General features: G+C 36.1%; 1 protein-coding gene across 3 annotated transcripts in view; it reads left to right on the top strand.

The window, feature by feature from the left end:
• The first annotated feature begins 8 nt into the window (after positions 1–8).
• Positions 9–14,393, top strand: part of KCTD3 (potassium channel tetramerization domain containing 3) — a 66,801-nt gene continuing 52,416 nt past the window's right edge. For 2 of the 3 annotated variants that reach the window (XM_003800143.3, XM_023519282.1), the window contains exons 1-8: positions 13–138; positions 6,462–6,515; positions 6,739–6,784; positions 8,592–8,665; positions 10,727–10,785; positions 11,061–11,141; positions 12,056–12,193; positions 12,665–12,755. In XM_003800143.3, the coding sequence (XP_003800191.1) occupies positions 56–138; positions 6,462–6,515; positions 6,739–6,784; positions 8,592–8,665; positions 10,727–10,785; positions 11,061–11,141; positions 12,056–12,193; positions 12,665–12,755 (626 nt within the window). In that variant the 5' untranslated portion in view covers positions 13–55. Of the gene's footprint in view, positions 139–6,461; positions 6,516–6,738; positions 6,785–8,591; positions 8,666–10,726; positions 10,786–11,060; positions 11,142–12,055; positions 12,194–12,664; positions 12,756–14,393 lie in introns of all 3 variants that reach the window. The other variant, XM_023519281.1, reaches the window with a different exon arrangement.

Here is a 14,393-nt window from a genome sequence, read left to right as displayed (position 1 = left end):
AGCTCAGGGCCCGGCCGGGGAGGGAGGCCGGCGAGCGCGCCCGGAGCCTCCGGAGATGGCGGGCGGGCACTGCGGCAGTTTCGCCGCCGCCGCAGCCGGCAGCGGCGAGATCGTCCAGCTGAACGTCGGGGGGACCAGGTGAGTCGGTAGGGAGGGGGCTTGGAGCGGGGACGCCGCGGGAGGCCTCCAGGTGGGCGGCGGGAGCCCGGTGTCGCGGGAGCCGGGGCGAGTGCTGGAGCTGGGCCGGGTGGGCGACGCAGGAGACCTGCGGGCGGGAAGGGCTCGGGGTGGATCTGGAGCTGGGGAGTCTCTGCTCCGGGAAGACAGGCAGAAGGGCCTCCCTCTGGAAGTTGGCGAGAGCCAGGCCCATGTGGCCGAGTTGCAGCCTTCCTAGAATGCCAGCCTTTGTCCCTCCCATTTCTAAGGTGTCAGGCTAAGAGGAACCTTGAGAGCCTTCCTTACCTTACCTTACCTTCTCAGGGTGTATTTGAGGGATTTACTCTCTAGAAGCCTGGCCTTGTGGTTTGGCTGTCAGGGATGAGAACCAGCCCCCTTTCTCTTCGGTCAACAAGGTGTTTGTTTGCTTTAGCAGCAAAGTACGGCGTCGTTTTCCACGCCTAATTCGAGGATTTGTAATTCGAAGAATGGGGACGGTATTATTAAGAATTTCTAGGCTCTTCGTTTGACAAATCTGTTCGAGTTTCAAGGCAGAGTGTCCAGAAACTGCAGTTTGAACAGTTGGCTCTAAGAAGCTTTGGATTATTGGCACAGCGTGGTGCGTTCGGAGTAAACAGACTGAAAGCGCTTCTCTGTTCTCTCTCTGGACTTCCAGTCCCTTTTTGTGTCTATTATTAAGCTTGTTGGGGGTGGAGGGATCGTACTTTTTGTGGATTTCCTATAATTTATGAGCCACTCCTTTCAGAAAGGGGAGTTTGGCAGCCCTGTTTGAAAGAAGGGTGTTTGAGTTTTAGGTTTGGTAGGAGTTAAAACAACAACTGGACAGCAAGTGCTCTGGAATGTAGTGTATTTTGCTGTGTTGCAGAATATGAAAGATTTTCAACCAGTATTTTACCGATATTTAAAAAAATGAAAAATGGCAACTTTGAACCATTAGTGATAAAAAGTGTAAATCGTAATGTTTTAATTCTGAACATTTAACAGCTTTCTAAGTGTATTAGAGAATGCATCACAAAACCCAGTAATACTTGTTCTTTCTCAGCTTTCTCTTTTATCTCCTCCAAGCAAAACTTTGAAAATTGCAATAGTTTTGTAGTCAATAATGAATCCCAGTCTTATAGAGAGGGGATCTGTATCTCCTAATGTAAGAAATGGAGTTTCCTCCTAAAATCACCTGAAAAAAATTGCAGGTTTGGTAACTTAGGGATACAAAAATGGAATACCTAGTAAGAGCAGGCCTCCTGTGTGTTAATACTGAAGAGTAGCAGTATTATCATTTAAAATTCCTTTACTGGTTTCTAGTTGCTATGGATTGTTAATACATTTTTCAAACATTCAAAAGGACGTAACAGTATTATAATACAAATTCAACATTGTTATTTACTTGGTATTGAAAATTGATGGCTTAATGCTGAATGAATTCTTAATGCCTATAGAATTATGTTTAAAATGTTAAATTGGGGTGGCGCCTGTGGCTCAAAGGAGTAGGGCACCAGCCCCATATACTGGAGGTGATGGGTTCAAACGCGGCCCTGGCCAAAAACTGCAAAAAAAAAAAAAAAAAAGTTTTTTTTTTTAAATTGTTCAAGGCAGGGTGCTATAACATTTTACCTTGTGCTTATTTTTGTAACTGAATTTTACCAGGTTTTAAATTTTTCTAAGCGATATTATTAGCAAAGAATACAAACTAAGATGTATATTACTGGGTTTTTTTGTTGTTGTTGGTTGTTTGTTTTTTTTGAGACAGAGCCTCAAGCTGTTGCCCTGGACAGAGTGCTGTGTCATTACAGCTCACAGCAACCTCCACCTCATAGGCTCAAGCGATCCTCCTGCCTCTGCCTCCCAAGTATCTGGGACTACTGGCACCTGCCACAACGCCCGGCTATTTTTTGGTTGCAGCCATCATTGTCGTTTGGCGGGCCCGGGCTGGATTCGAACCTGCCAGCTCAGGTGTATGTGGCTAGTGCCTTAGCTGCTTGAGCCACAGGCGCTGAGCCTATATTACTGATTTTAACAAATTTAGAACACAGATGGCAGTTGTTAGTAGGCGTGAAAAAGTAAAAAGAAAAATCAAACTTTAGAATTGTTAGGATAAAATATTTTATAAAATGAGTAGTAATGACATGGCCTGTGGAAAACATCTGACTTGAAGTGTTGTAAGAATATATTCTAGATTTGATTTGAATCGTACATTTGTAGAGGATCTAGAAGTCCTCTACATCTTTTACAAAACAGAGTAACATGGTCACTTAAGTCATAAAAAAAATCCTGATGTGATTGTCATCTAAGTTGAAGAAGTGCCACCTGTAGCATAGAATTGAAGCTCTGAAGTGGTATGGGTAAGGTCTTTCTTTTCCCCTCAAGAAAAGAGAGATATGAAAATGGACATACTTAAAGGAATAATAGAAATGACTAACTTTTATGATTCATGTAATACTTTGTGGGTGACTTAGAAAGAAGAGGAGGTGAGGTTTCATTTAGAATTGTAAATGTTGGCTAGGTGCCAGCCACATGCTCTGGGGCTGGTGGGTTTGAACCTGGCCCAGGCCTTCTTTAAAAAAAAAAAAAAAAAAAAAAAATAGGACAAGGGCGGCACCTTTGGCTCAAAGGAGTAGGGCACCAGCTCCATATACCAGATGTGGTGGGTTCAAACCTGGCCCTGGCCAAAATGGAAAAAAAAAAGAAAAGAAAAGAAAAATAGCTGGGTGTCCTGGTATTCCCAGCTAGTAGGAAAGCTGAGGCAAGAGAATCGCTTGAACCTAAGAGTTTGAGGTTGCTGTGAGCTATGACACCATAGCACTCTACTGAGGGTGACAAAGTGAGACTCTTGTCTCAATTTAAAAAAAATTGTTACTGTTTATTACTTATAAAAAGAAAGTAATGAAGAGAAAGAAACCCAATGTGACTCAATTTGTAATTAATTCTGTTGTGGTTAAATATGATTTTAGGTCTCATGAAAGAGAGTCAGGACCAGCTAGTGGGACCTCAATGGACAAAGAGCTTTGTAGTGAGATGGATGTTTTCACTTCCCAGGGTTTATCTCTAACCAGCTTAGTAACTTTGAACAAATTATTTTTTTTTTTGCTTAGCTTATTAAAATGTAAAACGATAATAATAGTGCCAACTTTACAGGATTGGTATAGGAATTGAAGTAACTAATGTAAAATGTAAGGGCTAATGACATCACTAGTTACAACGCAGACTAAATAGTTTTGATTAGATTGCTTTCAGGATAGAGTAGTAGGATGCAAATAGCGTGAAGTGTAACTGAGTATGCTAATATCTTTGGTAATTCTTTGCCTGAGACTGGCTTGCATGCCTAGGACCCTATTCATGGTACACTATGGGTATGAGATAAAAAACAGAAAAGGCTTTGCATATATTTTAAATAATTATGCTCATCATATGTAAGTGTAAATGTCCTAGTTTTCCTAAAGTTATATTTGTAACCAGTTTTAACACTTGGTATTTAAAAAAAAAAATGGTGGACATGAAGACTTAATCCCTTTGTCTAGAAATTCCATTGTTATGTCCACCCTTAAATGCTGATTGAAATTGATAGTATGATTTTAAGCAGACCTATGGAATTTTCTAAGTGGTACATAATTTGAATTACTTTGAAAACAATTTGCTGAATAAGCAATGAATGTGAAAGGTCATGAGTTGTAAGCTGTCCTTCTTTGGAAATGGTTTGTTGGCTTCCAAAACAGAGTGAATCTTTGCTGCAGTGGATCCTTGCTCCTTTGGTTTACCATTGACTGGATTTGCTTTGATTTATTTGACCAAGTCAGTTTCCTGCAATAGGTGGTAATCTATGTACTTTTCATTTTTTCTTAACAGTCTGCTAAGCAATACATTTAAGGAATATTCATAAGGTTTTTCGAATAAACTGTTCCCTTAATCAGATTAATGGACATAGGAACTGCTTAAGAACAGTCTTTCCATAACCTATGCAATTAGCTAGCGTTAAACTTCTGTGTGTTCTGTAAAGTACCTCTTACTGTAGTTTACATATAAATATGTCTTTAATAATAGAATTATTTTACTGTCTTTCCTTTAGTTAGTCAATGAGAGAATGCTTTTCCTTATAGATTGTAAGGTTATAGTTAGGTGGGAAGAAGCAGGGATAATCTTTTGTAATTGAAAAGCCTATTTTGATGATAGGAAATTGCAGTTAAAATCTGAAAGTAAAGCTGTAACGAGCACTGTTAATGGCACAGTGCATACAGTTACTGACACGGAGACTGATACTTTACATGGTTTGTAAAATGGGCAATTCAGTGACATCTGGAAATGCTCTATTGTAACTGTAAAAGGCCTTCAGTTTTGTATGGAATGTTTAACTGAGAGTATAGTTCTGATTATCACAGCTCAATTTCAGCATTTGCTGAGTATGTGCTAGGTGTCAAGCACTATGGTTGGGGTTACAGGTGGTTCTTCATTCTTTAAAAAATATGTGTATATATATTTACTATCATAAATAAAATATATTCCTGAAAGTGTGAATTTATAGGTATTTAAGCTATCCATTTATCAAGAGATAAAATATTATGAGTCATTGCCTCAGATGCTTGGGTAGACTTGGAAAGTTGAGAGATGAGTGGGACCTCCGATACTACTCTGTATGAGCTTTAATGATCATAATTCTCAACCCGGCCTGCAACCTGCTGCTGTTGCAGCAAAACAAGGCCTGATGGAGAGAAAGCGTCACCTGAACATCTGTGTTTGAAAGAGGTAGGGGCCTTATTCCAGCCGGCAGAACGTGGGTGGACTAGTGTCCAAGATGGCTGAGCTCCCTGATCAGCCCTGTCCTTTTATTAGACTCACAAGTAGACAGACAAAAGAATGATCATATTGCCTTTCTTTGGAGGTGTTGTGTGCAGGGTTTACAGAAGCTGAAGTGAGCCTTAGTTCAAGGGCCCAGGAGCTGTTTTTACAAATTCTTAGGAGCTGAGTTACCATAGGGAGGACTTTATAGAAGTGTCCTTGAGTTTCTGCAAGAAGCCTTTTGTCCTTCTAGATCAGATCGTACTCTTCCTGGGTATCATCTCTCCCTTTTATTTGATATCTCATTTGGAAATGGGGAAGGGAAATGAAATGGATTTTGAGGTTTGATAGGCTGCGATGAACAGAGAGTAAGCAATATCCACTTTTCTGATGATTTCAAGCTGTTGATTTAGGTGGTGGGGACAATAGAGAGGTGATACAATATTGCCCTGCACAGACTGGGGAACGTCCCTAAGCTATTTTGTCCAAGGCTTGCATGTGTTTTGTGGTGATAGCTCATGGCAACCAGTGGCACAATTCAGTCACCTTGCTTATTAGTTTAAGTTTGGAAGATAAAATAAGTTTAAAGATTACACATAATGCCAGAAAATGAATGTGGAGTGAACATAGAGGTCTGCCACTCTCTCTTCTCTGTGAGGCAACATTGTAGTTCAGTGTGATATCTTAAAATGAAAATATTCAGACAAGGGCTGGACTGAATGAGAGGTGTGTTACTTTCTTTGCCATATTAGTTCATGTCACTTATTGGTTTATCGTCCCGCTCTATTATACTTCACTTTGCTAAAGATCCTCCCCAGAATTGGTGTTAATAATCAGACTTGATCAAATGACAATTAACTTAAAAACAAGTGCTGAGTGATTTTTGAATGAACGAATGCAACAGTTGTAAATAGCTTGGGACTACATGTAAAGAAAATGTTACTTGACTAATTTACAGTGAAATTACTATGAGCTTAAAAGGAGATAATATAGCATAGAATATTTGGAAAAGCCATTACAGAGAAGATAAAACCCGAGCGGTATGAGGAAAGATGGTTAGGACTTGGATCATTGGATGAAGAGGGCAGTCTAGCTGGGATAAGTTACCAAAATGCAGTGTTTCTGCATTGTTTGGGGATGTTAAGAAATACTGTCTTATTAGAAGAGGAAAACAAAGTTTGTGTTGTAGAGGTGAAATGACACCTGAAGATAATTTTGAGTGTTATGATTAGAAGTTGAGACTTAGTGTGATGGGCTAAGCAGTCATTCTCCAGCTGATTAGGTTACTGGAAAATACTGTTTTAGGAAACATTAAATAATTGTTTGATTTTATTGAGAGCTCCTTGAATAATTTCAACTCTGAAGTAAAAATAGCAAAAATTAAAAATATTAAGTTATAACTATACTGATACAACTATAACTATAAAACAGCGTATGAGTCATTATCCAGCATATTAAAACAATGTTGAAATTTTGAATCATGTTCTGATGTAATACTGGGTAATTTTTAATTGCAGATTTAGTACCTCAAGACAGACTCTTATGTGGATTCCAGATTCTTTTTTTTCCAGGTATTTTATGTAATTTTTAATATATTTTAATACATTTGCTTATTAACTAAAATGTGGTATTTTCCATGTCAGTTAAATTAATTTTCTAATAAAAATTAACTTTTAAAATACAAATTTTCTTTCATTTAGAGAAAGATGACTCACTTTGACATTTGATAAAGAATTAGAACATTTATATTCACATTTTAAAAACTAACTATAGATTATTATTAATAACTTCTAGTTTGCTGAGTGGAAGAATTTCAACACTTCGAGATGAAACTGGTGCTGTAAGTATAATGTGTTTCTCAATAATCTCAGTTAATCTTTATAATGCTTGGTCCTAATTTATGGTTAAGAAGATAGGAAAGCTGATATTTTAATATCCAGTAAATGAAAGTGATGTAGTTTTATTTCTGATATATAGTGTTTCTTTAGTTTAGGAAAGAGCCCTAAATAGGGAATACTGTATATAGCAATTTAAGTATTCATGATTAGAGAGATTGTAGAATGAGAGTTTATGCTGGCAAAAGGGGAAATATTTCTTGATCAATAATGAAGCTTTAACAGAAAGTAGATATAAATATTAAAATGTTTTGATATTAGAATGATAAATGGTTACAAATGAATGAAGTCCTATTGTGAATTTTGGAGAATAACCTAGGAACTTGTACAGCAGTGGTGCAATGAGGAATATAAAGTTTTGTAAAGTTTTTGTGCAAAAATTGGTTTATGAATTTAGAAGCAAAAAAATGACCAGTGGTGTTTATTTGCCATGATGAAGTTTGCAGGTGAAATAAGGCAGCAGAGGCAGATCTGTGATCATAAAAAAGTCATCATAAGAGCTCCACAAATTTGGGATGTTTCTTCAATTTTTGATTGGCTCCAATAAAAACAAGGGCAATAATTTATGAAGTGTAGAAGAACTTCAAGGATTACATTTACATAGTTGATTGCAATATGAAGAGTTTTGTTATTGGCTTCTATTTCCCTTTCTGAGTGACTGACCGAAGCTTTAAAAGGTGTTCAATTTTATGATTGGACCTTTTGTAATTGATTCAAAATACAGTGTTGGTATGTATTCCCATAAAAAGCTATCGGCTGTATATTTCATATTTTTAAACATTTTATTTTCCCTTTATGTATTCTGTGGTGCTGTATTTGTCATTTATGTGTTTGTGTATTTATTTTTTAGAGACATAGTCTTGCTCTGTTGCCCAGGCTGGAATGCAGTGAAGGGATCACAACTCACTGCACACTATAGAGCTCCTGGCCTCAGTGATCCTTTCTCCTCAGCCTCCTGAGTAAATGGGACTGTAGGACCATGCCATCATGCCTGGCTAATTTTTAAGTGTTTTGTAGACACAGGATCTTGATATATTGCCCAAGTCACTCTCTAACTCCTGGCCTCAAATAATCCTCTCTTTTTGGTCTCTGAAAACTCTGGGATTACAGGTGTGCAAGCCACCACACCTAGCCTGTTATTTCAAAAAACATTTATTTTTTTTATTGCTACTTCTGCCCAGTCTTCAAAGGAATTGAAATTAGTAAAAGTGTAAATACAAAAATCTTATGAGCATAATAATATTCTTTTTCCAGCTTTCATAACAGTGTAAAGTGTTTACTTTATTGATTACCCTGTGTGTTCTATGAAAGTATATTGTTGTTTCAATGAGCCATATATAAATCACAAATTACATAAGTAATAATTAACTATCACAGTAATTAATGATTCAACAATGTAAGAAAGTACTATTCATAATATTTTCAAATATTTATTGAATTCTAGAAAATTTCAGATAAAAATATTTCCTCAAGTGTCACTTTTACCAAAGATAGCAATAAACAGAAATGAGAAAATTAACTTACTAGATAACACTTCCCCTATGTATTAAAATATCAATTTAGTATTAACTTTTCAGGGAGAGAAAATACTACTACACTAGATGCACATAGTTATAACTTCATTCAAGAGCAGAAACAAGGAAATACAGAATTTATAATAAATAATTTGATCTTTGTTCCCTGTTAGTGTTACACATATTGACGTTAAAAGTGTAATTTTAGTTTGAAAATAAGACAGTTTTTCGTTTACAGATATTTATTGATAGAGATCCGGCAGCATTTGCACCCATTTTAAATTTTCTTCGGACAAAAGAACTAGATTTAAGGTAAGAAATGCATCTTTCTCAAAGTAAACTCTTACTGATTGGTATCTGTTTTTATGTACAGGTATTTTATTAAGAAGAGTTTTTCTTTTTCTAAGACTTACACTCTGGTGGATCCAAGCCCCAACCTTAGAATTGAAGGTTTTCTCAGACTTACACTCTGGTGGATCCAAGCCCCACCCTCTCTTCCTTCACGGTCCTCTAACCGCTTCCTAAACCCGTTTCCCTGCCTCCTTTCTTGCATCCTTCCAGTTCATTTTTCACACTGCAGACAAAAATTGTCTTTTAAAAATATAAATGTAATCAGGTTAATACTGTGCTTAAAAATCTTTAACATGTTGTTGGACTCATAGCTGAGGATTCTGGACTTGTCTGGTTTGTTGCTTGCTGTTTTGTTGAAACAGTGCACATAATGTAATATTTATGGAATGAATAGAGGGGTTGTTGGGGCTTTTTGTTTTTTGGTTAGGATTGGTTTGAGGGTGAGAAGTAAGTACATCATTACATTATTAACTACTCGTTTCTTTTTATTTCCTTTTTTTTTTTTTTTGAGACAGAGTTTTACTATGTCGCCCTCGGTAGAGTGCTGTGGCATAGCAGCTCACAGCAACCTCAAACTCTTGGGCTCAAGCGATCTTCTTGCCTCAGCCTCCCAAGTAGCTGGGACTACAGGTGCCTGCCACAACACTTGGCTATTTTTTTTGTTGCTGTTGTCGTCCTTTAGCAGGCCTGGGCCGGGTCCAAACCCGCCTGCCTCGTGCTATATGTGGCCGGCACCCTAACCACTGAGCTACAGGCGCCAAACCTACTCATTTCTTGAGTAACATTATTTTGACCCCCATCTGGTTTGATTAAAGAAACCTAACCTTGCTTCTAATCAGTGTTATTATGACTAATCCACACCCATATCATTCAGGAAAGGCAGTAATCGGTAAGAAAAGCCGTCAGTACCTAGGTATTTAAACTGATTACTGCCTTTTTTCACTTAAAGAATTCTAGAACATTTAAGTTCTCTGAGTGGTACCTTCTAAAAAGAAGATGAGAAGAAAAAAAACACAGGAAAAAAAGCACCAAAAACCCTGTCTTGTAATCGTATTTCTTGCATAAAATTCTTGTATTATCCTTATATTGTACTATATTACCATATTTGTTTGCCTGTCCTCCCAGGAGACTGGACCTTCTCAAGAACTAGTACATGTTTGTATCCTGAGTCACCTTGAATTTGGCTATTAACACTGTACTGTTAACACAAATGATTTTGAAATAAAGTTTAAGCATTCTTATGTTAAACTACTAGTCATAACTAGTTTTACAAGTAAATACAATTTAATATTGGAATTGCATGTGTTTATTAAGTCCAGGGAATGTTTTTAAAGGACAAATTGTAACTGAAACTTAAACTGAACCATTAGTATTGTAAACTCTGAAACTTCTGTTCTTTTTACTTTTTATTTTCATGTGACTCAACTATGTTACTATGTAGTAACATCATCTTCATCTGGATAGCATAGCCCTTCCTGGAACTGTTGATTTTCCCCATTTTTGTTCGTTTGTTCAATAGTATTCATTGTACAACTTTCATTTATGTATTACATATGCTGTGCTAGGCGCAGTGTGAGATATACAAAATAGATCAGAAGTAGATTATGCTTACAGGGAGCTCTCAGTATAATTGAGGAGGTTAAAACATGTAGAAATAATTATGATAAAAATTTAAAGCAATACTATAAGAGCGATTTCCACTTTATTGTTTGCCTTATCAGATACTTCTAGATAATTTATTTGTGTTGACCCTAGAGAGCCTTAATTTCTTGTTTAGTCACCCATTGGATCCATGTTTGAATGGTTAAGTAGGTATCAAAATGTGTAGTTCACGTCAAGTTTTTATTTAGACTTTTTAAAATGATTAAGTCTATTAGTAATAAAGAATATTAGGAGAGAAGTAAAGTTTTAAAACCTTTTTGCTTTGTTCACATTAAGGACTTAATATTTTTTCTTTTTGCTTCAGATGATAATACAGATTTACATTGTTAAAGAATTTATATCATTTTTTTTTTTTTTTAGGGGAGTGAGTATTAATGTGCTCAGGCATGAAGCAGAATTTTATGGAATTACTCCCTTAGGTATGTGGTTTTCTCTTAATATTTTATTTTATGATTTAACCCTTTGTGCACTAAACTTGCTCAAATGAAATAAATGTGTTCTATATCAGGTCCTAGTTTTTGGTGCAACAGTTCAGTGCTTAGTTTTTGTCGATTTTCTGGAAAAACATGTTGTCAACTCTGACTTAAACATTTTCCTTTTCTTTCCTTTTCCTTTTTAACTAGAGAAAGTAAAAATGGAGGGCTGTTTTTCTGTTTGCATGTGCTCTTGACAAGTTTCTTTGCAATGTTTTTAGTAAGAAGGCTGCTCTTGTGTGAAGAATTGGAGCGTTCATCTTGTGGCAGTGTGCTTTTTCATGGTTACTTGCCTCCACCAGGTATTTCTGCTTTATTTGCTCTTTTTAAAAATTCTTTATCATTAAGCAAGTGCAAACTTAAAAATAGAAAAAAAAACTGTTTTTGAATTTTGACTTTCTTGTCCATAAATCTATTAGAAATGGAAAACCTTTAATTTTTGCAGAAATTAAGTCATATTACACATATATTATAGCAAGTAGTTGACAGACTTTTTCTGTAGGTTTTGTGAGCCAAAAGATACCGATGGAACTACTAAACTCTGCCACATACACTATATGAACAAATGGGGGTTACTTTGTCCACTACAACTTTATTAATGTAAATAGCCATTGGGCTATATTTTCAATGGCCAGTAGTTTGCTAATCCCTGTGTCAGAGCACTAGTTATCAGATTCCTTTTTAGGAAACTGGAGGAGGTATGTCAGTGTCCCCTCAACCCTGCTAGTTAGAGGAGGACTGACTTTACCTGTGTTATAATGTGCTTCTTAGCAAAATTTCATTTTTACTAAGGGTTTCTGTCAAATAAAGGATGTTTGAAAATGTGAGGAAGCTCAGTTCTGAAGCCATTAAATTAGTATGTAGTATTTAATACAGAAATTATAACATAAATGTAAAGCCTGGCTCATAGATTCAGTGAATTAATAATCTATTGATTTTAGTAACCTAGAGCTAGGTCAAAGTGGAGCATAATATGGTACATCCTAATCCTATTTATTATAAATAGTAAAACAAATACCAGAAATCTGTTGAAAGAATTTCACTGTATTTTTATTTTATTTTCTTATTCTAATTAAATTATTTGCAGTAAGTTGCCGTATTAGAAGATGTACTTTGGCTATAATGAAATTCACGTTTTCTGTTGCTTCATTAGAATGTGATATTTTCAATTTTGGAAGGTAGACTTAGAAATAAATTTGTCTTCTCCCCTTTGTAGGTATTCCTAGTCGCAAAATAAATAACACAGCTAGATCTGCTGATTCTAGAAATGGACTAAATTCTACAGAAGGTGAAGCCCGGGGAAATGGTACTCAGCCTGTTCTCTCTGGAAGTGGAGAAGAGACTGTTAAGCTAGGTAAGCAAAGATTGCGTAAGTAGAAACAGAAAAATAAGTATGTTTTTACTTCTAGATGATACTTTTAAAGATGCAGACTTTGCTTCATCTCTTTTTTCATCCAGATTTATCATTTACAATTTGAAAAGTCTCATTTAATATATGTAATTTTTATTTAAAATGTTATATGATCTTCTGTTAGCCCAGAATCTTCCGAACAGGGATTGGCGAACTATTGGTTAAGGGCAGATAGGAAATACTTTAGGCCTTGTGGGCCATATAGTCCCCGTCGGAGCTACTCAACTTTGCCATTTTAGCATAAGCACGTAATGGATAACATGTAAACAAGTAAGCATGGCTGAGTTCCAGCAAAACTATTAACCAAACAAGCAGAAGGCTGGAATTGACCCATAGGCCATAAGTTGCCAACCTGTGTTTTTGGTGCCAACCCATGTTTTGAATGTAAAACATCTCTCTTTCTAAAATCAACAGGATTTCCTGTGGATCCACGAAAGGTGCTAATAGTAGCAGGCCATCACAACTGGATTGTAGCCGCATATGCCCATTTTGCTGTGTGTTATAGGTACTGTATAATAATAGTGGTTTGTTTTTTATTTTAGTGGGTACTTTTTTAGTAATTGTGATTTTTGTATTTTTAAATTGAAATGCTCTTCTTTTAATTATCAGTTTTTTTCCCTGCATATGTCAGCTACTTCTATAATACCTGATTAAGATTCAGTTGCTTTTCTATCACAGCTAATTTGGTTAATATTTCTGATAGCCTTAATATGTCTTAAATATTTGCCAGACAGTATGAACTGTGTTCTGACTGAAATGTTACTCCATCTTGCTTATTTCTAGCTTAAGATAGGAATATTCATGTAAGCTCCCTGATTTTTTGTCTGATGATAAAATCTTTTGTGTTCTGTAGCAGTGGAAGGTAAGTCTCTACATTCATCATAACTGCTACGTTGTCGGGTGTGAGGTAGCACAGCAGGACAGTGGGGACACAGTAGTTTGGTTTTCTTAATAATTCATTCATTCTCAAAAACTAAAAAGGAATGGGGAATAGCATAAACTGTTGATTTTTTTGGAGATACTCAGTTCACAATCACTATACACAATAAGAGAATGGCTTAGAAGCATTGGCTTACCTTGCCATTTCATTTAATTGCTGAAAAATCAAAGATGCATAAATTTTTTGTCACTGTTGACTTTGGTTAGCAAAAATCAAGAGGTTTAACAATATCAAATGTTTCCTAAAATGTATACATACATTTTAAAGAATTTCAGATATGCTAAAAAAATCCCAGTAATCTCTTGTTTATGTTTTCATCATAGTAATGATTAGGTGTATACTTTCTGTTTTGACAGTGTTTTGTAGATTTTTAATTTAAATTGTTAAATGACATGGAAATGATTTTTTTTGGATGATTTCTTTGGGGATGACTTTTAAATGAGGCAAGAGTAATTTGGTGAAGGAATTTGTTTTAGGAGAGTTGTTTCAAACTTCTTATGGATCTAAATTGAGGAGACCTTTAGACTTTTTTCTCAAATATTATATACACATTTTTATTGGCCGGGTATTCCAGGGGAGCTGTGAAATGATTGTAAGTGATTGAAGTCTAACAGAATAACTTTTTTTTTTGTGATAGCACAGTAATGCTAAAGATTGCTACTTGCTGGAGATATAAGTATTATACAAAATTGTACTCTGTGACAGATGTAAAAAGAATGATGCTAGACATTTTCCTTTTTTTTGTTGCCTGTTGACCATAATCTTTCTTTGCTTTAACTGAGTGTCAGTGATATCACAGCAGTATACGCATAGTGATGAAGCAAAGAAATTGAGGACTTACTGGATTTTCTCAAATACGATTGCATCTTTCAACATAATGGCAATAAAAATATTTCAAAAGAAAGAAAAATATTCAAACGGTTTTAAAAATGTAATTTTTCTACGAGTTGTTTTTCTTCAATTTTTAAATCAGTTAAGTTTTTAAAAAACTTTACAAAAGGCTGGGTGCCGTGGCTCACGCCTGTAATCCTAGCATTCTGGGAGGCTGAGGCGGGTGGATTGCCTGAGCCCATGTTTTTGATACCAGCTTGAGCAAGACCAAGACCCTATCTCTAAAAATAGCTGAGAGTTGTGGTGGGCTTCTGTAAGTCCCAGCTACTTGGGAGCCTGAGGCGAGAGAATCACTTGAGCCCAGAAGTTTGA

Source organism: Otolemur garnettii, unplaced genomic scaffold, assembly GCF_000181295.1.
Source record: "Otolemur garnettii isolate 467f Iridium unplaced genomic scaffold, OtoGar3 scaffold00168, whole genome shotgun sequence".
In the NCBI taxonomy this organism is placed as follows: Eukaryota; Metazoa; Chordata; class Mammalia; order Primates; family Galagidae; genus Otolemur; species Otolemur garnettii.
Note: the sequence above shows the minus strand (reverse complement) of the source record. Positions and strands in the feature narration are given on the sequence as shown.